Source organism: Gossypium arboreum, chromosome 12, assembly GCF_025698485.1.
Source record: "Gossypium arboreum isolate Shixiya-1 chromosome 12, ASM2569848v2, whole genome shotgun sequence".
NCBI classification, from domain to species: domain Eukaryota; kingdom Viridiplantae; phylum Streptophyta; class Magnoliopsida; order Malvales; family Malvaceae; genus Gossypium; species Gossypium arboreum.
The window spans coordinates 14,209,985-14,236,386 of record NC_069081.1 but is presented as its reverse complement, the minus strand read 5'-3'; the positions used below and the strand labels follow the sequence as shown (position 1 = coordinate 14,236,386).

At 34.0% G+C, this 26,402-nt stretch overlaps 1 protein-coding gene and 1 long non-coding RNA gene across 2 annotated transcripts; both read left to right on the top strand.

Moving 5' to 3' along the window:
• Nucleotides 1-350: 350 nt before the first annotated feature.
• LOC128285159 (uncharacterized) lies at nt 351-1,009 on the top strand. The gene is made up of 2 exons (XR_008275583.1): nt 351-566; nt 649-1,009. It is a non-coding gene; the product is annotated as an uncharacterized LOC128285159 (long non-coding RNA).
• Nucleotides 1,010-10,041: 9,032 nt separating this feature from the next.
• On the top strand, nt 10,042-11,522 carry LOC108477877 (protein WUSCHEL). The gene is made up of 3 exons (XM_053022885.1): nt 10,042-10,514; nt 10,649-10,755; nt 11,154-11,522. The coding sequence occupies exons 1-3, from the start codon at nt 10,148-10,150 to the stop codon at nt 11,520-11,522; spliced, it is 843 nt and encodes a 280-aa protein (XP_052878845.1). The 5' UTR covers nt 10,042-10,147.
• The last annotated feature ends 14,880 nt before the right edge of the window (nt 11,523-26,402 follow it).

The following is a 26,402-nucleotide window of genomic DNA, read 5'->3' as shown; positions in this document are numbered from 1 at the left end:
TCTATGGATATGCTGAAAGATAATCTCTTGAAAGCATGATTTCTTATTCTGAATGTCTTTTATGATCGCTCCAATCTCTGATTTATTTGTTGAAGACACTTGACATTTTTTTAATTACTGTTCTGCAATCCCCCATGATTATAACCGATTGTATACCCATGGTTATCCCTAACTTTAAACCTTCCAAGTATGCGAATGCTTCAACTACAAACGGGAAAGGGATATTGTTGTGAAGGGTCGATTTTAAGACCAGGAGTTTGCCCATCAGTCCCCAAACCACCAAACCTGTCACTGATTTGAAGTTTCGATTGTCGAACGCCGCATCAAACTAGATCGTTATTCTCGGTATGTCCTCTTGAACTCTGTGATTTTTGCTTGTGTTTAAAAGGGTCTGAATTTCTCTCACTCCTTCATTTTCTTCCATATACCCCTGTATTCATTGAACAAGTTCTCTCCCTTTCATTTCTTTCTTCTCGTGCATGAGCTGATTCCTGGAAAACCAGATTAGCCGTAAAGCAATACAGAAAAGGCGGCATTGGTTCTCAGTTCCTCTCTTGAAAACCCAAGTGAGCCACTCCCATAGATTTTGATTCATATTGTTCATGGCCCAAGATAGATGTAAACACTGCCATACTTCTATTGTTACAGAGCATTGACGGAAAATATGAGGACTGTCTTCAACCCCAGAATAGCAACGGGGGCATCTGTCACTTGCAGTAATTATTTTGTATCTGAGATTTGCTAGATAGGGGATAAAATCCCAAGAGATTCGCCAGATAGTTATAGTAATTTTTGAAGGAAACTGTAAACCCCATAATTTTTTGTAAAAATTTTTAGTTTCGGTTTGTAATAAGAAGTTACTAGGATCTGAATTAGCCCCTTGTAATAGTTTATAGGCACTTCAAACTAAGAATTCCCCAGACGGTTATCCTTTCCAGACTTGAATATCTTCATGATCCATCTCTGCAAGTGGGATCTGTAAAATTTTCTTCGGAATTTTCGTTGAAAAGGTATCGTAAATCAACTCCGTCTTTCACTTCTTGTTTGGAATGTCGATGAGATCTGAAACTGACTATAACTCCTCATTTTCTGTTCTATTGTGCCCTTCCACTTTGTCGATCCCCTGAATCCAACTATCGTCCCAAATTGAAATGTTATCCCCTCTGCCCACTCTTCAGCACAGCCCTCTTTGGAAAAGTCCCTTTACAACCCAAATACTCTTCTAGGTAAGTGAAGGTAAACTTCCCAACTCTACATTTAGAAAATTTAATCGGGGATAATATTTTTCTTTTAAAACTCTGGCCAATAATGAATTCGAATAAGTAATAAGATGCCAGCCTTATTTGGCTAATAACGCAATTTTAAATTGACCAGATTTTCGAAAACCTAATCCACCATTTTCTTTCAAAAAACAAAGGTTTTTCCAAATGCACCAATGAATACCCTTTTTTCCATGTCCCTTTTGCCACCAGAACTTTACAACGATACTTTCAAGTTCATCATTTAGAGTTTTAAGTAATAAAAAACAAGCCATCGTATAAGTAGGTATGGCCTGGATAATGGATTTTATAAAAATTTCTTTTCCACCTTGAGATAAGAACCTATTACTCCAATTATCAATATGTTTTTTAAGGCGATCCTTCAGATTTTGAAAAGATTCCTTTTTCCTCCGACCCACCATATTTGGTAACCCTAGATATCGTTCTGGTTTGTTCGAGCTGCAAACCCCCATTAAGTTGACAACTAATTTTCTATCTTCCTCTGTAGTATTCCTACTAAAAAATATCGTTGATTTTTTAAAATTCACGCATTGACCCGAACATGATCTATATTCGCGTAGGATATCCTTAAATAAGTTTGCTCCCCTGGTTGTAGCCTCCCCAAATAAAATACAATCATCGGCAAATAGAAGGTGGGAAATCGGTGGACTACTTCTACTAACCTTAACACCTTTGAAAAATCCCTCATTTGTAGCAAGTCTTAGTAAACTCGAAAGACCCTCCCCACATAAAAGAAATAGGAACGGACTTAGAGGATCACCCTATCGAAGGCCTTTGGTAGGTAGAAACTTTTCTCCAATATGCCCATTAATGACCACTGAATAAGAAACCGTAGTTACACATTTCATAAGATCATCAACCCATTTTTGGTCAAATCCCATTCGCAGCATTATCTCCTTTATGAAATTCCATTCAACCTTATCATATGCTTTACTCATGTCGAGTTTAACTGCCATAAAGCCCTTCTTCCCCAATCTCTTGTGTTTTAGCATATGCAATAATTCATAGGCTAATAAGACATTATCTGAAATTAAGTGTCCTGGCACAAAGGCACTCTGCACACCATCAATACATTTCTCAATAACCCCTCTAAGCCGATTTGCAATTACCATGGCCAGAATTTTTTAAAGTACATTACATAGACTAATCGGCCTAAACTGCATCATATTTGAAGGATTGGAAACTTTTAGAATAAGCATTATATTAGTAGAATTAAAAGAGGTCACATCCATGTCCCCATTAAGGAGTTGTAAACAAAAGGAGGTGACATCCTTTCCAACAATATGCCAGCATTTCTGATAAAAGAGACCTGGAAATCCATCTTCTCCTGGTGCCTTTATGGGTCCCATGGCAAACACTGCTTCTTAAATCTCCTCTTTTGTGTATGTTGTTGTAAGCTTTCTTTTGTCCTCCTCGCTAACACACCGATCTATCCCTGTCATCAAATGGTCATAGTTTCCCCTATCCCCTGCTGAAAACAAATTTAGAAAATAAAATCGTGCAGCCCTTTCAATTTCCTGCAAGGCCTCCATTTCTCTTCCATCTTCGATAAATTAGAAAATTTAGATTTTCATCACTTATAAGAAAATTGTATGTTAATTTCTTTACTATTCTTTTTGTTATTTTCTTTGCTTTTTTCTTTCTTTTTTTTTTTTTGTATTTTTAAGAAATTTAATTTCCTTTTCTTTTTTTCCTTTTTTTGTTTTTTTGTTTGTATTTATCATTTTTTTCTCAGTCACTAACTTTAAACCCACCAGCATCATTGAAGGTTGCCATTCCTAAACAACAGTTTTCGAGATTTAGATTCGGCTAGTATTCAAGGACTTAAACCCAAAAATTAATTTTTAAGGTTGTTATATATCTCCTTTTTACTTTTGTTCCTTTTTGCCTTTGAAAAGGTTGAAATTAGTTTTCAAGGACTTAAACCCATAAATACTTGAAACCAAAAACCGTATTCAAGCTTAATCTTGAAATTCCTCACCAACAATACATTTGGCTTGAACCAAATTACTACAGAAGAAGCAAAACAACCAAAAAGAAGAAAAGAAAACCTAATAAAGAAAAGATAGATATAGATATCAGAAAGAAAAGATAAAACAATTGATTTCGCCGTTATCAATTCAAGAGGTTCGAGTTCACCTCTTGAAGATCCAACAGTGAGGGTGTAGAAGAGCTGAAAGAGAGTAAAATATCCCGAGCACATACGATCCAACAATGACGAATTGGGTTTTTTGTTTCAAAATTTTGCTAGGAGTTTCATGGATTTTTTAGTTGTTTTTGGGAAAATCCAAACCAAGAAAGAGAAAAAGGGAATGATGGTCTTCGTTTCAGAGTGAGATGGAAGTCCTCCATATGGCATAAAGGTGGTGGTGGCTAAAGCTTATGGTGGAAGAAAGAAGAGAAAAAGTAGAAAGAAAGAAAATAAATGATACATTGAAGGAAAGAACATAATGGCTAATTTTTATAAAAAAAAATCAATTTAAAAAAAATTAGATCATTTTCTGATATATTTAGGGAAATAAGGCGATTTTGAGAGAGAACTTGTTTTTTTCTTATGTGGCAGGAAAGCACGTCCTACAATGCTCATTTTCGCAATGGTAATATTCCAATAGTCATAAACTCCAATCGCTATAAAACGGCTAGTTTATTTGTTAAATAAACTCTAGTTATTTTCTCTATTTTCATTAAAATCCAATTCTCTCAAGTTTTTAACTCTCAAATTTTTATTATTCAATGTCTCTAAAATTATTGTTGTTTTAATTTTATATTTCTTATTTTATTCATTTTAATTTATTTTTGTAATGACAAATACTCTTATTCATTTTGATAACAACTATATTTCCTGCGTCCAATTGTAAATGCTTAGAAAATATTTTTATTTTTTAAATTTTAATTAAATTCATTATTAAATTGTAAATATTATTAAATTTATATTTTTTTATTTTTTATATTCAGGCTGAAGATCGAATTTTGTAGACGTACATACACAATCTATCATCAAGGGCACTGCGTGTAATTGAACGATACTTGCAAGAGGCAGGATTCTTGCACGTGTCTCGTATGCTATAGGGGTGTAGATTAGATCCCACACTTATCAGCGCATTGGTGGAAAGATAGAGACCTGAGACTCACATATTCGATCTTTCATGCGGTGAGTGTACAATTACACACAAGGACATAGCTTTACAACTCGGTTTACCAGTAGATGGGTCAGCCGTTACGGGATCAGTGGCCGTTGACAGTTGGAGCAACATTTGCAAATAGCTATTAGTAAGGCGTCAGATAAGTTTTTTGGTAGTCAGATAGAGATGAAATAGCTGGAAGATAATTTTAGTTATCTCGACGACACCTCGAATGCCCTTGAAAGAGAACAACATGCCCGAGCATTCATCCTGAGGTTAATTAGTGGTGTTTTAAAGCCCGAGAAATCTCAAAATCTAGTCCATGTAAGGTGACTATTACAACTCTTCGACTTGAAAAAAGCGGGTCAACTCAGTTGGACGTCAATCGTATTAGTCACGTTGTACCGAGAGATGTGCCAAGCGGCGCAACCATAAAAATTAAAATCGTTGCATACTCCTTCTACAGTCATAGGCATGGTACCAGCTATTATTTTTATGTCCCTAACTCGACGCCCCTTATACTTTCCCACTTGTACAAGGTAAAATTCCTTTGATAATCTAGTTATAATAATATTTTTTTCATTATTATATTTTTGAAATAACATATTATTTGAATATGTGGAACAATCACGTAAGTCATGTGGGACTAAAAGAGGAGCTCGACGATATCCGGCTATTGTTAGATTAACGATCAAAAGCTGAGATTAGTTTTTAAAATTTCCAATTATATTATATTTACCTAAGGATTTGAAATTTAATATTATGTACATAATAAAATTTATTATTTCGTGCTATAGTTTGAATGGATTTCATACGCAAATATGAGAATTCAAGCATGCATCCTGGCTAAATTTTTGGCCTCTCAATATCTGGCATGTGAAGGTGTCATTTATAGTTTACGTAACTATGGAGATGTATGAATCTGATCGAGTGATACAACAATTTAGGTTTAGGCAAACTATTTCGCCATCACCCCAAGACATAGAAGCACAATGCAAGGTCAACTTGCAAGGGAGAATCGACGAAGATTAGCCTAAATTCCACGGGTAATATATCAACATTTAGGTGCATAGGGACGATTTCATACCTAGTCGTGAACCATTTCTTGCTCCAGAATCGAAAAACTCTCCGAACTACATGCCATGGTTCAGATATCATGGCAAGCCATACATTCTATCGGAGGAGGCAAGGACTAGGCAATGTCATACTAGGAGGCCAAGATGACCCCAGCTCAATCCTAGGTCTGGAATACATGCCTCGACGAAATCACTATCAGCTCCAACCCAACATGAGGCACTGAAGGTTGTACCACCTCTCGATCAGTATGGTTCATATTATTCTGGTGCTACTTTCACTAGCCCCGTTATTTTTATACAAGCACCACACTATGCACCACCATACCTTACTTTAACACCTTTTGTATGTATGTGTTTTTGCACCACCTTCGTCCACAGCACCATATTACACTCCAATGCCGACAACACCGATGTATCTACCACTTCTGATAATTCCAACATTTTATCTGTAGTTGAGTTATGCGACACCATACACTTATCCACCGATAGTGTCGTAAACACCCCCGACATCACTGTTCTACCTAGGTGGTTCATCCTTGCAACGACCTGTTATGGAATGTAGGACATACGATGGCAACGAAGAAGGACACCATACTCAACCACGGAGGAAGGAGATGAATATAGAAATAGAGCTCGAGGCGAAGACGAAGACGATGAAGATAAAGATTAGAAGTCAGAACCCCAACTTGTATGAAGAAATCTGTCTCTCAACTAACACCTACCAGGTTGTGGCACACATTCGGCCCGACAATGTCGATGATTTTTTTCCTCAAAAGTTTTGTCATGTAAATTTTCTTTTAGTTGGTTAAATTTTAATTTGTATTGTATTAAAATTTCTCCACCCATAATGTCTTTGAAATCAATAATGTATACTTATTTTTTTTTGCAATCTACAAAAAAATGAAAAAAAATTGTTTATTTTGTATTGTATTGTATGTTACACCAATAATATATCAATATTCACAATCTACCAAAAAATGAAAAGCAATGAAAATATTGGACATCACAAGTTTGAGTAGTTTTTAAGAAAAATGCTTATTGTTAAAAAATTTTAGATTAAAAAAAATAAAAGATGTAGCACACGTATTCGAAATTATTTCGAGATTCTCGGGATGTTTGAAAAATTAAGATGGAGATTCCTAGCTTCTAGAAAGTTTCACGGGTTGGAGTGGGGGTTGAAAAAGAGAGGGGGAAACGTGCCCCATGTGTTTCATTTTTAGTTGAGGTGGCAGAAATATTCATTGAAAATGCGCCTAGAATGCATTTTTAACTTGCATGGTAGCCATGTCAGCTAAAAACACGTCATACAGGGCACTCTTTCAGTAAAATTTTCTGCCACCTCAACTGAAAACGCATCCTGTGATGCGCATTTCCCCTCCATTTTTCAACCAACAACCAAACCCATGAAAACTTTCCATAAATTAGGAATCCCCATCCTCAATTTTCAAACGTCCCGGAAATCTCGAGATAATTTCAGATTTAGATGTTACATCTTTTGTTTTTTTTTCAATTCTTACCCACCCGGCTGCCTATATAAAGGGGGTTTTACTCCCCCTACTCCCACAAACTCTTTCATCCACCACCTCTCATCCCTAAAAAATTCTCTCCAAATTTATTTTTGTTAAGTGTTGAAATATTTCGACAAAAAGATTTATTTGTGTTTGAGGGAGACAATGTGCTAGCTTTAAGGTGTGTTTGAGTTTATGTTGATGCGATGGCAGTCGGAGACCAATACATTTCATTTGCCGTGTTGGAATGGAACCATTGCCTTAGAAGCCCATACATTGCAACTCAGGCTCAGATTTCGCAGTACTTATATGATCACGGGTTGAAGTATAACTAGGGCTCCTGTACTTAGTAGATGTTAATGTGCGGTCATGAGTTGGAGTATAACTCGAGAGCCTAGTTGACAATGGTTATGCGATCATGGTTTCAAGTTCCACCTCACCAAAATAGGATGGTTTGTAAACTTGATACATAAGTTTGACATCATAATCATGGGGAAACACTAGGGCTTTCCAGTATAATCACCTTAATCTTTTTCTCTATCTCCACCAAATGTAGTATCATACCTTCATTTTCTTCAAAACCTGTGACAGAGTTGAGGCAAGAGGATTTTCAAAGGAGGAGTGACCTTATCGGTGAAGAAAGGTGAAGATCCTTTCATGTAGACAATGGTTGTTGTGATTAAAGAACTCATTAATAACTACAACTGTTGTCACCCCAACTTGAGTTTTACCTTTTTTCCACCGCCACAATCACTCCCCCTGACAAGTTCTCTAGCATCCAACTATGTCATAGGTTTCGGATAGGGAAGTTAAAGATACTCCTTTTGGTGGAGATGGAGAAAAAGATTAATTTGGTTATACTAGAAAGTCCTTCAGTTTTTTCCTATAATTATGATCTCAAACTTATGTATCGAGTTTACAAACCATCATCTTTTAAAGAGATGAAATTTGAACCCATGATTGCATAACCACTATCAACTAGGTTCTCGAGTTATACTCCAACTCGTAACCGCACATTAACATCCTTCAAGTAGGAGCCCTAGTTATATTTCAACCTGTGACCATATAAGCATTGTGAACTCGGAGCTTGAGTTGCAATGAGATAAGCTTCTAATGCAATGGTTCCATCCCAATACGATAGATGAAATGTATGGGTCTCCAAGTGTTGTTGCATCACCGTAAACTCAAATATACCTTTAAGCTTTCACAATGTCTACCTCAAACACAAATAAATCTTTCTCAACAAATTTCCAAACCTAAACCCTACAAAAAACAAAATTCCTAAACCCTACAAAAACCTTAAACTCTTAAAAAACCCTAAACCCTTAAAAATGGTCTAGGAGAGAGAAAATGAAAGTGCGTCCAACAGGATGCATTTTCAACTGACAAGCAGGACGCGCTTTCAGCCACACAAGCGCGTCTTACAAAAAAATGCGTCCTACTAGACTCGTTTTCACTTTCTCTCTCCAAAATTGACCTACTTCCCTAAATATCCCAACAAAGAGTTTAAAACCCTAATTATTTTTAAAAAATTGGCTTTTTCCCGAAATTTAGCCGAACATAAATTTGAATATATATTTATTTGAACTTTTTAGTGATTTTGACCTTTAAAATGATAAAAAGAAATTTTTTATCTAGCCCAACCTATCATGTGTCAGTCTATTAGTGGGTTACATGCTAATTTCTTACAGAAATTAATATTGTTAGATTATAGTACTAAGATAATACACAAAATAAAAGTGCATGTATTAAATTGGACAAATTAAAAGTAAAATACCATATTGGAAGATTTGTTAAAACTCTCACGAAATTTCTTTTCTTCTCTTATTTAATAAAAAACGTGTCACCTCTCTTTCTCCAAAAATAAAAAATAAAAGAAAAATATTGCGAAACACTTATGTTTTTTTCACTATAGCCCAACTTACCACACAACATTAACGGAATAAAAATGCGAATACTAAATTGAACTAATTAAAAATATATATAAGATTGAAAGATTTGTTAAAGCTCTTACAAATTTTCCTTTCTTCTCTTATTTAAAACAAAAAAAAAAGTATTATGAATAGTTCCAATATTGTGTCAAATATTTTATTTTTTTCTTGATGAGGAAAAAAAAAAAAGAAAAAGAAAACTCTCGCAATACGCCAAGTGACATGGCTCAACATCGTCTTTGCCACGACTGCACAAAGTAACAGAAAAGTGATCAAAAGATGATCATATCTCCATGCAGTTGGATCTTGAAATTTACATAACAAAATGGGGCTATGTTATATCTATCAACTAAAGATTACTATCACTTACATTTATCTTAATTAATATGCATTTAGAAGATAGTTAAAGGACATCATAAACGCTAAGGTTTTGAGACTTTTGATTCTTCATATAAATCATGTGCGAAATTGAACTAGTAATTATAAGGAAAATTGGTAATTTTCTAAAAGATAAAATTATAGAATTAGAACCCTATGTCTCAAATAATACAATATCATGTAAAAAGTGGAATAATATTTGTATTAGTATGAATTCCAAATGAAATTTTATGATTTCCTTAAGAGTTTATTACTTTTTATATACCAACCATGCATAATGTGAATGCCATATTATAAATGATTTAGACATAATAAGTATATGCTCAAATGAGAAAGGAAAACTGATCTGAAGAACCTTTGCCATTTCCCCACTGCCCCAAAATCTCAAATGAAACTGTTGTTTTTTGCATTTCTCTCAATTTCATGTGAATTCTAATGTTGTAGAACAAATTGAGTTCATGAGCTTTTCTGGGCCTTGGTAAATATTGAGATCTCCAATATTAAAAGAACTCCCCATGAACTCTTAATATCATGGCCATTCATTCATTCATACCTCACGCATATACTTTCTCCCACATGCATATCTCTCTCTCTTTTTTTGTCCCTACCCTTTTTATGAACATCACTCTGTCAACTTCAGTCCTTCTCTCTCAGATATTTCTCAGATATCCTCTCTTCATCCTTTCATGTGCCTGTTTGTCCCCCTATCTCTCCTTTTATATCCCATTACCCTTGCTCTCTTCCATGTCATACAATTTCACTTACATCCCCTCTTTACAATTCCCTTCTCTCTCTATCCAACTTGGTTACCTTTGTTTGCTTCTCTTTGTTTTCTTCTTGCTTTCACTCCATATGGAACCCCAGCAACAGCAAAACCAACAAGCTCCAAATGAGGATTGTGGTGGTGGCAGCGGCAAAGGAAGCTTTCTTTGCAGGCAAAGTAGTGCACGGTGGACTCCTACCACTGACCAGATTAGAATATTGAAGGACCTTTACAACAATAATGGAGTTAGGTCCCCGAGTACTGATCAGATTCAAAGGATCTCTGCTAGACTTAGACAGTACGGAAAAATCGAAGGCAAGAATGTCTTTTATTGGTTTCAGAACCACAAGGCTCGTGAGAGGCAGAAGAAAAGGTTCACCACCACGACTAATCATCAAGTCCCCATGCAAAGCCCTACCACTGCAGCAAATAACAAGTATCCCAACATAAGTCCTGGTTGTTTCCTCTTTTCTTTCTCCCTCTCCTTCCTTTTTTTATATACACGCATATAAAGAAGACATACTATTTATTTTAGTTTCCCAAAGTATCATATCCAGGGACTTACCTTAATTTTATTACTTTTTTTGTAGGTTATTCTCCTACATCTCTTTCTTCAACTGGTGCTCTTACTGTTGGGCAGATAGGAAACTATGGCTATGGGTCTATAACCATGGAAAAGAGTTTTAGGTTAAGTGCTGTATGTACTTTGTGCCTTGAAAGTTACATTCTAGTCATTTCTAGTTTGAAACACTGTTAAAATAATAAGAAATTTAACTAACTCGCGTAGGAATTTAAAACTTGGTGCAATGCATATGAGATGTAAAATGAGAAAAGGAGCTAAAGACAAACTAATGTTATTCCATAATCCCTTGAAACATCGATAAAAAGAAACAACACTTTTATTTCCTCCATGTAAAAAGGCCAAACAAATTGGATGTTTGTTTTTAAGCCAAAATGAATTCCCTTTTCAACCCTAATAATGCACAAGGAAAGGATCCATATATGTACAAATAGTTTCTCTCAACCTTTAGCTAAGGGGACAATATATAGTATATAGCAAAATTCTACTTTTTGACTCTGGACTATTATTACTAGGATTGCTCAATATCAGCATGTGGTGGTAGTACAAGTGTAGGCGAATCCCTGAGTCACAACTTTGGATGGGTTGGGTTCGATCCTACTTATTCTTCGTCCTACACATTCTTTGAGCACAAAAAATTCATGGAAGAGAGACAAAAAGATGAAGATGATGCAGAAGAAGAAGCTGCTGCTCCACAAATTGAGACCCTCCCTCTCTTTCCCATGCACAGTGAAGACGATAATGGTTTTTGCAGTAATATTAAGCCCAGACTAGACAGCTGCTACTCTGGGTGGTACAAGTCTGAAGATGGCTACACTGGTTCTCGTGCCTCACTTGAGCTCAGCCTCAACCCATATGCAGGCAGATCACAAGATTCTATCTGATGAATGAATATTTCTTTCCCTCATCTTTGTTCATCCCCAATATATTGATCATGATATTATGATGTCTATTGTCTTCTCAATTAGCTAATTATGGCTTTAATATAGTGTAACTAACGGTTTGTCTCTTGTTTTTCTATATGGTTGTGTTTATTTTTTTCCTGTCTTTTTTACCAAGAATATTCCATGATAGTGGTAAGCTAACATACAAAGAAGGATTAAGAAAAGAATATAAGGATTATGATGCTTAGTTTAGGAAAGTTACACTCCAAAGACATTCAACAAAGAAACATCACATTTGTATGCAAATTGTAAAGAGATGGTTTTCTATCACCTTCGCTGACTTAATGTTAGTATCAATGATGTAGCCATTTTTAACCAGAAGTGACTGTCAGGACTGACTGAAGATGGTTTGAGCAGTCAATTCCCCCAAATAAAACAAGTGTTGAACATCTTCTCTTAAGGCTTAAATAGCCAGTGGAGCTACCGCTTAGACTCAAGTGTTTTGCTGTTAAGACCAAATGTGGGTAATGCAATCATAGATATTCACCTTCTGAAATAAGTTAATTTCCTACTGTTTACTTAACATTGTTGAGTCTGTTACAGGCCCTCCCAAAATCATAATTGAAAAAGGGTCCCTATCAACAAGATTTTGGGGGATGATGCATATTTTCATTTATTTAGTTTTGACACATATTCAGACTTTATGGCATGGAATGGGCTCCAATGTCTTTTAGTTAAGAGTTGAAAGAGAGAAAGAGAAAGAGAAGGGACTGAAATGAGGAAACTACAAACAATGCTTCTGATCTCAGTTGATAGATATATAGAGATTTAGTTGTAGATGCAAGAAGATCTTTACAACTTTTTAGTCCCCAAATACGTAATGTCCCTTACCAGTAAAACTGAGTCACAAGCTGCATGCATCACGCATTTCACCCTCTTTTTGTATAACACACTTACAATTCACTCCATTCTCAAGTTTGTTTTCAAACCATTTTGAGTACATATTGCTCTCCTTTTAAGTTTCTCCAAAGGGTTCCATGTGTGTCTTCTTATCTGCAGAGCCACTCAAGGGATTATACCCCAAACAAAAGAAATACAAAATTTTTACTTATATATAATTCATCTCACAACAAAATCTTTTTGAAAAATAATTGCATTTTTTTTTACCATAGATTAGAGTTTTATTATGCAAGAATGATTTAAAGATATTACTTTTTACGGGATTACAGATATTTTGATTGCGTAATAATTTTTAGAGATTGATTAATATAATCTTTCAAAAATTAAGATTGATTGTATTTATATAATCTTAAATTTCTTAAATATCATTTTTATTTTGAAATTGTTGTTGCTAGTGTGATTATTTTGAATCTTGTATTTTAAAATTGACATATTACTTTCCTTTATGTCAAAAACACTAAATTAATTTTTACTTTTGTGAAGAAAATTACTACTTGTATATTGACTTTCTGAAAACCTTTATGTGTTTAAAGTTTATATTTATTTGTTCTAAATGTTTAACACAAACGAAAAATATTTCTTTGTATTGAAGTAGAGGAAGAATAATAAGAGAAAAAAAAGAAAGAATGAATAACTAAAGTGAAATATAAACCAATTCAAAAAAAATCAAGTTAAATTTAACCGTATACATTAGTTTATCAAAAGTTAATATTATGCATTAGTTTATATAACTTTTATAAATTTCTTAATTTCACCCCTATATATGTGTCGAATCCTTTCATCCAATAATTCTTCTTTGTTGAGTAACTCCATGGTTAGCTCATACCTAGATCATCTATTAGAGAGAGAGGAACTCTCCCCCTCTAAAAAGTTGAGGATTTAAAATTTTTAAGGTTAATATTCGTATATGTTATTATTTAAGTTTTTGATTGAGTTTGTTTCATCAATTAATTAAATATGAATTCGGTTTAAATTTTATATTTTCATATTTAAAATAATTTATATTATTGGATGGTACTTGATCTTTTATTTTAAAAACAGTAAAAAAAATGCAATTAGTGGAATTTGAACCCATTTCAATTACATTGATAAAATTTTAATTTTAAAATTCAAGCAAAGCTTTATTTTAAAATTTTAAAACATTTTAATTTTATTATGCACATTTCATTACCTCTATCAATTGTATATTTATACTATTATAAATATTATAACATAATTTAGAATATAAAGTTCAATAAGATATTAATTCTTGTGTTTTCAAAATATTTTTCATAAAATTCATGTATTTATTTAGGTTAGTTTAATAGTTTGTCAAATTCGGGTGATTTTCTAGCAACATTATTGATACCAAATAAAAGTTTTCTTTAAGATCTTTCAAATGGTGTTTGTGACATCTATTTCAATAGGATAATTTAGGAGAAAATAATTTTTAAAGTTTCTATTGTATGAGTTTTGACAATTTCGAGTAGCCAACTTTGACATGCTAGTAATCTATTTTTAGGTGTTCATTTATTTCTAAATTCAGATATTTTTCAGGGTATGAAGTTTGTACATTCATTTGGTGTAACACCCCAAACCCAGCCCAGACGTTAGGACCGGATCCGACGTGCCACATTAAAACGTTAAAAACATTTTTCCATTTTAAGTCCAGAAAATCGTACTTGATGTTCAAAAGATTAATTCATTAAGGGTTAAAGTGAATGGAAGCTGTGCACCAGGTAGGAAACCGGAAAAGAGGTGGTGAGTCCATCGATTGCTTAAGTACCAAGCTCCTTCGGATCCAATCCTGACATGCATACCGCCATTGCCACACCTTATCGTCATGGATATTTCTAGGAAACCGATTTGATTAAGTCATTTTAGGAAAAGTGATTAATTTTGGAAAATACTTTCATTGCGGAAGCTTTACTTGTCGTCGTGTTATTTTGAAATCATTGTTGTTTTTGAAAACGCTACTAAAGCTATCCAATTTCAACAGTTAAAATAAGTATTACCTATCTTAGTAATACATATTAAAACCATCAAAAATAAATAAGCGGCCTTATTACATTTAAAAGCCCAAAACCTCAAACGTAATTAAAAGGATGTCCATTCACGGAAGAAAATCAAACTTTCGAACGGGTGGCCACTCAAATTCCCTCACGACTCCAAGCCCACTATGGTTGGGGATTACTGCATGGATGAAAATAAAAGGGTGAGTTTGGGAAACTCGGTGTGTAAAATAACCCAACCATAGCCTATATCAGCTCAACCCACGAAACATAATAAGTTGGCCTTAGCCTGAGCAATTGAGAATAAAGCCCATAGGACCATAATGAGCGAGTAGATATTACATGTTTATGCGAAACCCAACCATATCCAACCGTATACACCCCATACCAACCTTACACCGTGTGGGAGACAACTCGACCCACCCAACCGCTACACACCACGTAATTTGCAGCATGGTCGCCAGAATCGATAATGTGACGAGTCACCAGATCTGAATAATCGTGGCGAGCCACCGAAGCAGAATATATGGCGAGCCACGGATCGAGATATTTGTGGCATAGCCACCGTAACGCTTCCTCCATAATATAACCCATGTCCCCATGCAATGATATATAATCATGGCATACATCATAAGAATCGATCGTCATGCTTTTCAACAAAATTAACCCTAGGGGTATAACGGTAATTTTGCACCTAGGGTATAACAATAATTTTCCATACATAGAGGTATTATAGTAATTTAGCTACTTTTAGGGTTTTCATGCATATCCTAACTATTTACGTACTATCGAACACTTACCGCACATACTTATCAATTGGGCCCGTTGGCCCATGAACCCGATCTTTGGCCCATTAAGCCCAAATTATCAAAATGTACGAAATCGCGATCTGCGGTTTATTACTTTAGATTACCAAACATACAAACCCAACTATCTTACGAGCATTCGCACACTCATAAATTCCCAAAATACCGACTTTTCGGCATTTCGACTTTTCGACTTTTGCCAATCTAGTCTATGAGAGGTGTCGGTTACACACTTTTGCGACGATATCTTGACGAGATCCACACACTAACGCCTACAATTGGATTACTAACACGTTAATCTAACTATTCAAATACGAACTACGTATTAACCCCTTACAATATTCGCCAACCACACCTACAGATCATAGTAAGCTTATAAGAAATCAATAAGCAACTCATTAACAAATTTTTGTCAATGTTTACCACATAATCATAATTTCACTGCAAGCTGTCTTCCTGAGCGACAGTCACTAAATCATTTATAACTGGAGCTATGAAACTCCAAATCAAGTACCATTAATTTTTCCTGAAAATAGATTCATATATCTTCTATCCGTAAAATTTTCAGAATTTTTGGTTTGGCCAATCAATACCAGATTTTTCTCAAAGTTTCCCATGTTTCACTATTTGACTAATCTGACCACCCTTCATTACAAATCAAATTTCTCATTGTACAGAATTCAAAATATGTTCTTGTTTATTTCATTAGAAACTAGACTCAATAAGCTTTAATTACATAATTTATGCAGCTTCTAACTCATCTTCCACAATTTATGGTGATTTTCCAAAGTCACGTTACTGTTGCTATCCCAAGCAGATTTATTACCAAATCACTCTTTCACACCTAACTTGCATGCTTGTTATTTAAACATGTATATCACCAATCAATCATCACATATCTATGATTTTACTTAAGTATAATCTCCATTTCATCATTTTAAAGCACAACATGTTAGCTGATTTTTCCCTTTAGCATCTAAGGCACATGCATGCTCATTTGTTTGGCTCAACTTCACCTATCTTCCATTTTTCATCAAAAGAACATGAAACAACAACCATTTCCTTCATTTTAATTCATGACTAAATGCTCACAACACAACTAAAAATCAAGATATACTTCAAGAGTTAAGGTAGAATCAAGAAGAACTCATGAACCTCAAAATAAGAAGCAAGGTACCAAGAACTTACCTTCAATTTTCCTCCTCCTAATGACCAAATACTCAAGAGCTTTCTCCTCTCCTTTCTCTTCTCTAACTTTCAGCTATGATGAACAAAGATGGACAAAACTTTGTTCTTTTCACCCCTTTTTCTTTTAATAAAACTTCATATTTCATCCATTTAATTCTTTAATACAAAAGACATGAAATTCTTATCATGAAACATTTACCTAACCCATTATCATGAAACATTTACCTAACCCATTATCATGGAACATTTACCTAACCTATTATCATTGAACATTTACCTAACCTATTATCAATTTGTATCAATTTGTACCATAAATTATGGATATCAAGTGTACATTTTGTCTACAACAACATGATGGCTGGCCACTTCATGTAAAATGGGAGGTTTGTCATGCAAATCCTCCTATTTGCACTCCTATTTATTTGGCCACTTCAATTTAGCCTATAGCATTTTCAAACATTTTCACATAGGTCCTATTTCATAATTTCACCCCCTTTTTCTTATGGAACAAAAATTAACTAAAATTGTCGGGTTCTATCTTAAGTTTGGGCTTTCTAGAGGCCCACTAACATAATTAAACCTATGCCAACATTCACAGAATTCCCAAAAATTAGGGCGTTACATTTGGTATTACTATTTTTGTTATATGACTCTTGTGCTAAGAAATACAAGGCTCCAAAGTAAGTTAGTCAAAACTGTTTGACCTAGAAAATTTGGGTAGTTTATGATGATTTCTTTTGTTTTGGCTTTTAAAACTTAAGATTTCGATAACCGATTTTGATTAAACAAGTTTCTAGGTTTTATTATTACATGTATTCATTAAATTCATGTTTTTATACTGTTAAAATATCTAGTAAATTGTGAGTTTGAATTCAAGTAAGTCAAATGATCATGATGCTTAGAATTTCAAATTTTGAAATTTTGATTTTAATTTTTTAAATATTTTCAATCTGAATACATAATATTTTGTTGGAACCCGTACCAAATTAATTTTATTTTCTCATAATATACATGTATTTTATTAAATTTGATTTACTTACTTTTGAGGTAGAAGATAATTTTATCAAATTGTAAAATTGTGTCTTAGTTGGTCGGGGTTATCACGCAACTGAAATATCTTAGGATTATCACAGAAAGCAGTATAAAAAATTATATTTTTTTTAGTTTTCCACATGTCATAATGAGAGGCTTCCATTTATCACTGTTTGATTGGCTATTAGTATCATGTTAGTACAAATGAATGGCATTAGTGCGAAGGTGGCAAAGTGTGTAACGAACTATAAGTTCAAATACCAGTTAAGTTTATAAAAGAATTAAGTACCAATTATGTACAAATGGACAAGTTGAAGGGCACAATATATATTAACCTAAGATTTTAGTTCTTGGGCTCACTCCAATAGATACATTGAGAAATAAAAAATGTCAAAATACCCTAATAATAATATTTATTATTTTTAAATTAAAAAACTAGATATTTTTTAATTGAATTGGTGTTCACTTAATTAAAATGCTAAATATAGTAAAAATATCACATTATATATCATGATGAATATGAAAATAACAATGAACATATAAGAAAAACGAACATAGTAAAACCATGCATAAGGTCCTACAAACTTAGAACATAATATGTAGGGTAAAATTCCTAAAAATGTCATTTTTTAGAAAAAATTATCGGATTAGGCCGATTTTTCAAAAATTTATAGGATTAGGCTGAAAAAACAAAAACGCGTCCAATTGGATGCATTTTTAGTGGATTTGTAGGAAACCGCTTCCAGCTGGAAGTGCTTTCCTTTTGCTAGCATTATTTTATTTTAGGGTTTAGGTTTTTGTTAAGATAAGGTTAGGGTTAGAGTTTTGTAGGTTTTATTGTTTTAGGTTTATGGGTTTAGAGTTTGGAATATTTTTATACTTTTAAAAAAAACTATATATTCTTTATATTTTTTATAATTTTTTGAGTTATAAAGTTAATACTATTTTTCAAAATTTGAAATTATTTAGAGCCCAATTTGGTGAAATTTCCAAAAATGACAGGTATAAAAGGGTATTTATAACAATCGTATTTACACCAATCGTATATTCGAATTATTTAAATTGTAAAATTTAATTCGATTTAAAATCGAAACTCGAACTACTCGATTCAATTGACTCTTAGTTTTTATTTTTTTTATTTTTTCGAATGGATCTGAGTTTTGATCACCCGTAGTTTATGGCAGGTTGAGATCGATCAAAATTTTTCAGAAAATATTATCCTGGGAATCCCGGGATATCTGATGGGTGAGTGGGAAATTTATAGGAGTTAAAATTGGTAGGGAGAAAACGCTTCATGTAGGGCACGTTTTCAGTGCACTATTAAAAAAATGCACTGAAAATAAGTCTAGTTGGACGCATTTTCATGTCATGTCATTTGAAAACGCGTCCACTAGTAACTCGAGTTGTAACTACACATCACCAAGTGTGATAGTACACTCGCCGCATAGAAGATAGAATGTGTACGTCTCGGGTCTCCACCTTTCTACCAACGTGCTTACTAGTGTGGGGTCTAAGTGCAAAAATCTCGCATCTCTCATGTATGATTCTATTAAAGACGATGGAGGAGCGGGTAGATTACAAATATACGTTTCCAAAATCTGATCTTCTAACTATATATAAAAAACATACAAAATATTAAATTTTGGTATAACAACAAAATATTTAAATTAAATTAGATTAAATATAATATTTTTTTACCATTTTCAATTGATCGATCGAAATATGCTTGTCATCCAAACAAATTAGAGATTTTGTCATTACTAATTTCAATAAATATGAAAAAAATTGTAATACAAAATTAATTATAAAAATCTTAATAAAATTATAATAAAAAAAAAAGAGAGAGTTGAGAGAGGAATAAAGATTGAGTGATAATCAAGAGGGAATTGAGAGAAATTTGGGAGAGAATTGAGAATGTGAGAGAGAGTTGAAAAAGAATAAGAATTAGGGGATTTATATAGGGAGAAAAAAAGAGACATTGGGGGGTTAAACGACTATTGAAATAGCCGTTGGGGTGGGGTAGCCGTTATGGAAAACGCTTTCAGCTGGAAGCGTTTTCAATAGATGTGACAAAAAATGCGTCCAGTTGGAAGCATTTTCTTGACAATTTGTTGAAAATATGTTCACTTAGATGTGTTTATTTTTTCGGTCTAATCTAGTAAATTTTCAAAAAACCAGCCTAATTCGGTATTTTTTTTTTATAAAAAACAACATTTTTAGGTATTTTACCCTAACATGTAAGCTAAACTTTTTCCTTTTTAATTTTTCTCTCTCATTTTGCTCTCTCAAGGAGAGCTGTAACGGCTAAATCTAATGGCTTCTCCAAACACGATGGCATGTGTTTGATAGATCTCTCTCTCCACGTCATCCATATACATTTGGTTGCTATGTTTTGGTCCAATGATTCCCGTTTCATCGTCCAACTTAGTTTGTGTAAGAGTTGTTTTTTTTTTTTCCGGCAACCCACCACCATATTCCTCCTCTGTCCATCTTCAATGTAGGAGAGAGATCAACAATCGACTTTGTGTAGACGGTCCCCCGTTGTTGCATTTCAACGCTAGTAACATCTCTAGTGAGCCGCCCCCTTAATCGCTTCTACGTTACTGATGGCCTGCTCAAATATCCAGTAAGAGACCTCGAGTAGGTTTTGTTGTTTTAGTCTTTAGCTCAGTTGGTGTTAGGGTGATCGGCTTTTTGGCTATGGAATAGCTGGTCACTGGCCCCATTTTCTTTCCCGGGCTTTGTTCGTATGCCAAATTTTAGCCTAAGATGATGTCTAGTCAGAATAATAATCCTTCTATCCTTTAACTTGGATGGATGTGGCCTCTAGTCTTGGGGAATTGACTTTCTAAGCTTTTTATGAATTTGATTATGTTGAGTGCTTTGAGATTTCGACTCTTTGTACCTGTGCTTAATGTTATCATCAAGTGCTTTTTGGTGCCATTAGTTAGAGAAATTGTGGGATCAATATGGTAGGCGAGATCGTATACATTTATATGGATCTTCTGTGTAGATGGCTAATACCTCTTAGTACGATTCAGATTCTGCTTTGCATAGTAATGATGATGTTGTAATAATTTGGTTTTGAAGCTTCCCTCTTTTGTATGAAATGAAAACTTTTATTTATCTAAAAAAAAATTTATAGCAAATTTGGTTGGCTTTAATGCTAAGCCATTACAGCTGAATTCAGTGGGCCCATCCTATTCCACAGTTTGGCTGGCTGTAATGGGCTATTACATCCTTATTCAAGGCATAATCGCCGTTTACAATTCAGCACTCCCCCACAGAATACCAATTCAGCGTAAAATTTTTCAACTTTAACCTTCTCATTTCTTTCTCACATCTAAGCATTTTCTTCTTTTTTTCACGTCTGATTCCCATTTCCTACCAACCTTCTCTTTCTTTTTCACGTCTGAAGCATCCTCACCAACCCTATCCAAGCCTAAACCCAGATTTCTCAGTTTTCTCAAGAAAATCTGACTTCGGCATGAGAGGAAAGGGGTAACGATCCAACACCTAGATCCATCTACACAGCTGCTTCTCCTTGAACCAATTTGAACTGTAATTTCTCGTATGGCGAGAAGGGTATCCCTTTGGCTCTCTAGCCGATTTTGTGCCTGATTCAATGAGACGTAAGTAGTTTACTTTTGAAGTTATGTTAACTGTTTATGCCTTTTTTCGACCGTAAATCTTTTATCAAAGCATTTGTTAAACTTTCTTAGTTTCTTATATTATTGTTATCTTGAAGTGAAAGAGCCTCAAAAACTATGTGTTATCCTTTATGAAAGTAGCAGACTTTCTTTGCCTATAAGTAAGAACGCTGTGTAAATGGAAGTTGGTTTTTGTGTATAATTTTTTAGATTATTTGATATATCTTTGTCTTTCAATCTGCAGATCCAATATTTTCATTTTCTCCATTGGCAATCCATACGCGGAATTTATTAGCAGACCCTAGATGCACCCTTGTTGTGCAGGTTAATTGTTCTGATCCTTTTGCTCTGATGGAATATCTGGGTTAGTTATTGTCCACTTATCAAAGTTGGATTTACAGATACCTGGATGGAGTGGCTTATCAAATGCAAGGGTAATGATATTTGGCGATGCCTACCCGTGCTTGCCTAAATCCCCTTTTCTTTCTGTTTTTTGGTTGTTGAAAATGGAGGGTTCATACTTCATAGTCAGTTAGGATGCTTGCTAAAAGAGATTAGAACTTCTGCTTTTTACTTCATAGGCTCAGGGCATTGCTTTAAAAACAGCTATAGAGAGTAAGGTTCTCTTCCCTTGGAGTCTATCCTATAGGTTGAAGAGGATGTCTATTTAGAGGATTCAATTTCCTCACCATTGAAAGAATGCATACTTTTGGATATTTTCCCCTTTCTTCTCTTTGATCACATGTTTAAACCGTAGCTTATCTCTAGGTTCACTAAATGTCTTACATTATATGCATTGTGCTTGTCTGTAGAATTTATGCCTAAAATACGCCTCACCTTGGGTTGGTTATTTTGCTAGGAATGGGCTCATAAACAATGTGACAGCCCTAATTTGACCCCAGTTGAAAAGTGGTTTTGGAACCACAAAACCAAGTCATAAAAATAATTAGATGTTATATTCTGTGCTTATTATATATGAAAGTGCATGTGCAAAAATTTCATGCTTTAATATTGTCATTTGTGAATGAAATTATTAAATAGGACTTATGTGAAAATTTTTGAAAATATGATAGGTTATTTTTGTAATGGCTAAATAATTTATGGTGTAAATAAGTGGATTTTCATGTCAAATTTCCCACTTTAGTTGAAGTGGTCGGCCATGATGATGATGATAAGCAAAATATGTATTATATATTAATATTATAATGGTAATGGTTTAATTTATGAAATAAAAATTAATTAAAATAAGAAATGATAATAGAAAAACAAAAGAAAAACAAAATGTATATTTCATCTTCTTCCTTAGCTTAGCCGAACCTTAAAGAAGAAAAGGGGAGATAGCATTCGGTCACTTTGAGCTTGGATTAAGGTATGAAATTCATGTTAGCTTTTAAAATTATAGCATATATTAAGCTAGTTACTAAGTCCCTTACTTAGCCCATGTCAAAATTTTGAATTGTGTAGTGATTTGAGTATTCAGCTATGGAAGATTTTTGAAGGGGATGATTGTTGTCTTTATGTTTTAATGAATAATTGCAAATGGGTGATGTTTGAGATAGTTTAATGTTCATATAGGTAGTTTGGATGTTATGAAAAATCAGCTTGTGTATTGGTGAATTGCCGAATGTGAACTTAGGTGATATTTGAGTATTGTTTGTATTTTAAAATGATGGAATGGAGTAGATGCTTTGATTGTGATATGCAAAAAAAATTATAAGTTGGATTTAAGGTTGTTAAATTGCCATTGTCATTGCCGAAAATGTGTTTAGTTAAAGAAAAGTTTGGTGTTGGATGTTTTAAATGATTTAGATGGTTATAAATTAAGTTTGAGATAGGTAATATATGTTTTGGGAAAGGTTAATGTTTTTAGGTTGAGTTTGTGTGGCTGGTTCGGTTATAATATGCATGGATAAAAATATAAGTGTATTTGGTTGTTGAATTTAGTCAATGTGTTGTAAGAGATTTGATATCTAAGGTTATTTTGTTGTATCCGAATTGGATAAATAAAAAAAATGTTTTAATATGTTTATATCATGGTAAGAGTTATGTTTTGATTTTATTATAATTTGTAATTCGACACTTGTTCCATGATATAATATTTGGAGTTGTATGTATATTAATTAATGAAATTTGGATATGCAAGGTAATGAGTTAGTAAAATGTTCCATGATGGTTTTAGTCTATTATTTAGGAACAAATGCAATTGTTAATTGTAGCCTTGAAATCTATGTTAAGAACGCAATATGTATTTAATTTATAATAGCATGTTCGAACATGTCATATATGTATATTAGGTTGTATGTGTGATTGTTTATCAAATTATATTATAGCCATATGAGTTTTGTGCTTGTGCATGAGAGTTATTATACAATGAATATTCAACTATAAGATTTAAGGGTTAAATCGTAAGAACTTTGATGATATACATATTCAAATTATTCGGTCATTAGGGTTATATGTACTTTAGTTATGTGGGTTATATGTTAAGGTAAATTGCTTAATGTGATTAAAAATGTGTATGACCATTTTATATTTGAGCTAAAAGTAACTATATGGCCTATTAAGTTTCTTGTCATATTCGGCCATAAGCTAGCATGATGGGACTTTAATAAGTTAAATTTTGTTTGAATTAGCTCAAGAGCATAGAGAACCAAGGTTGGACAGGGGAAAAGAGAAAGTAGTTGAATAGCCGATCTGAGACTGTTCGAATATATTTGAGGTAAGTTTTAAGTAGTTAAATATATATATATATATATATTTTTTGATAATGACATGACATATTATAAGAATTAAGTATTATTTGTCATATATGTATATGTCTGAATGGCAATTGTAATGGAAGTAAAATGTGATATACTTTTATGATTAAATGATGTATGTTCGAATGATGCTTGTATCCAATTTGGTATGATTATGTTATATGAAACTTATTGATTTGAATATCGCATAGTACTATTCAGGCCTTTGAGCCTAGCAGGCTATAATGCCGGTGAGATACTATTCGGGCCTTTAAGCCTAGCAGGCTATAATGCCGTGAAATACCACTCGGGCCTTTGAGCCCAGGCAGCTATAATGTTTGGTGAGATACTATTCGGGCTTGAGCCTAGCGAGTAAATGCCTATGAATGAATTTGGGTTTTAAACCTAGCGGGCTAAATGCCTTGATTTGATAAAAGTCTAAAACTAATATACCTCGTGTTAGAACGACAAAATGAATACATTTAACACGTTAAGTTGGCTGTGCACGATTTTGTATTTATATGTGAGTATGATTTGAATTGAATCATAAGTGTATAATGTGATACATATGTGAATAAATGTTATACCTATATCTATGATCATGATACATTCGGTCAAGGTGTGAAAGTATGTGAAAATATTCGATTTATTGATTTATGCTATATGAATTCAGATTAAGTGAAATGAGAATGTAATTGTGCATCATGTGCTTGTGTATATTCGGCCAAATGGTAATATATCTAGAAAATGATCTCTTGATAAATTGGATAATTGATCTATAATTGAGTTTATTTGTTGCATTACTTAAAACTTATTAAGCTTATGAAAGCTTACTCCGTTTGTTATGTTTCCCTGTTTTATAGATTGTTGGTTACAGTCACCTGCTCGAGGAGGGGATCGTCAGCAATTCGTCACACTATCTATCATTTTGGTACTACTATATTTTGAGCTAGTATGTCATGTATAGAATAGAATTAAGTGAATGATATGTTGAGATGTCCTTGTATATAAGCCATGTGAATATGGCAACTTTTGAATGTCGATATAAGTTTGAATTTCTATCTTTGATTGTGTTTGGCTATAAATATAATTGCTAATGAAATTATGTAAATGTGTATGTACTAATGTTGAGTTTCGGATTAGTAACTCTTCATAACCCACTCCGACGACGGATACGGGTTATAGAGGTGTTACATTTTATTGGTATCAGAGCTATGATTTAGTTGATTCTAGGACTAATGTAGCGTATGTGAGTCTAGCTATACATGCCATAAAGTGTTAATATGACAGTGTGATGATTTCTGACAATTGAAACATGTTTTTTGTATAGTAATGAATTCTGATCTCGGTCGAGCAATAGCTGATGATGTAGAGAGCGTAGCACCTGCACCCGCGCTAAGGACAGCCCCGTTGGACTCTCAACCGAATGCTAGTAATCAGAATGATGAGGCTAAACAAGCCTTCTATGCTATGATGAACGATTGGTTTACTCAGTATATCGGACTAATCCAGCTATTTCACATCCTCCACCCCCAACTAATACAACCCCTGCACCTGTGGTACCTCCAGTAGTTGACCCGTTGAGGTTGAGCAAGCCCTTGGTTGATAGGATTCGAAAACACGGGGCTACCGAGTTCAAGGCTACTGACAGTGATGATGCTGAGTAGGCTGAGTTTTGGCTCGATAATACCATTCGTGTGTTTGATGAATTATCGTGCACACCCGATGAATGCTTAAAATGTGCTATATCCCTGTTACGTGATTCTGCCTACTATTGGTGGAATACTTTAATTTCAGTGGTGCCGAGAGAACGGGTTACTTGGGAATTCTTTCAAACTGAGTCCCGCAAGAAATATATCAGTCAAAGATTCATTGATTAGAAACGGAAGGAATTTCTCGAGCTCAAACAGGGTTCTATGATAGTTACTGATTACGAGCGAAAGTTTGTTAGGCTTAGTAGATATGCTCGGGAATGTGTTTCGTCTGAGGCCATCATGTGTAAACGCTTCGAGGACGGGTTGAATAAAGACATCAAATTGTTAGTGGGTATTCTAGAAATCAAAGAGTTTGTAGTGCTTGTCGAGCGAGCTTATAAAGTCGAAGAGCTTAGTAAAGAGAAAAGAAAAGCTGATGATGGAGCTAAAGAGTTCTGTAAAAGATCTTCGGGAAAATTCTTTCATCAGTCATCGAAGAAATTTAGAGATGACTCAGGCCAATCTAAGAATACTTCGGGTTTTTCCAGACGAGATCGTGATCAACCCCTAGTGAGTACGTAGGCCACCTCTGTTGCCAGTGTCAGCAATGATCGTCAGGACAGATCTGAGTGCAAGCATTGTGGTAAATGGCATTCAGGAAGCTGTAGATTTCATGATCACTCTTGTTTCAAGTGTGGATCAGCTGATCACTTTATCAGAGACTGTCCGAAATTAGCTGAACAAAATACTAATCCGAGTGGGAGACCTAGTAATACTGCAACACGAGGTAGACTACCTAGACATGCGGGAAATGGTAGTGG

Coding starts and splice junctions, on each gene's coding strand:
- LOC108477877 (XM_053022885.1), top strand. CDS start 10,148: ATGGAACCCCAGCAACAGCAAAACCAACAAGCTCCAAATGAGGATTGT. Junction 10,515..10,648: donor GTATCCCAACATAAGTCCTG/GTTGTTTCCTCT, acceptor CTTTTTTTGTAG/GTTATTCTCCTACATCTCTT. Junction 10,756..11,153: donor AGAGTTTTAGGTTAAGTGCT/GTATGTACTTTG, acceptor TATTATTACTAG/GATTGCTCAATATCAGCATG.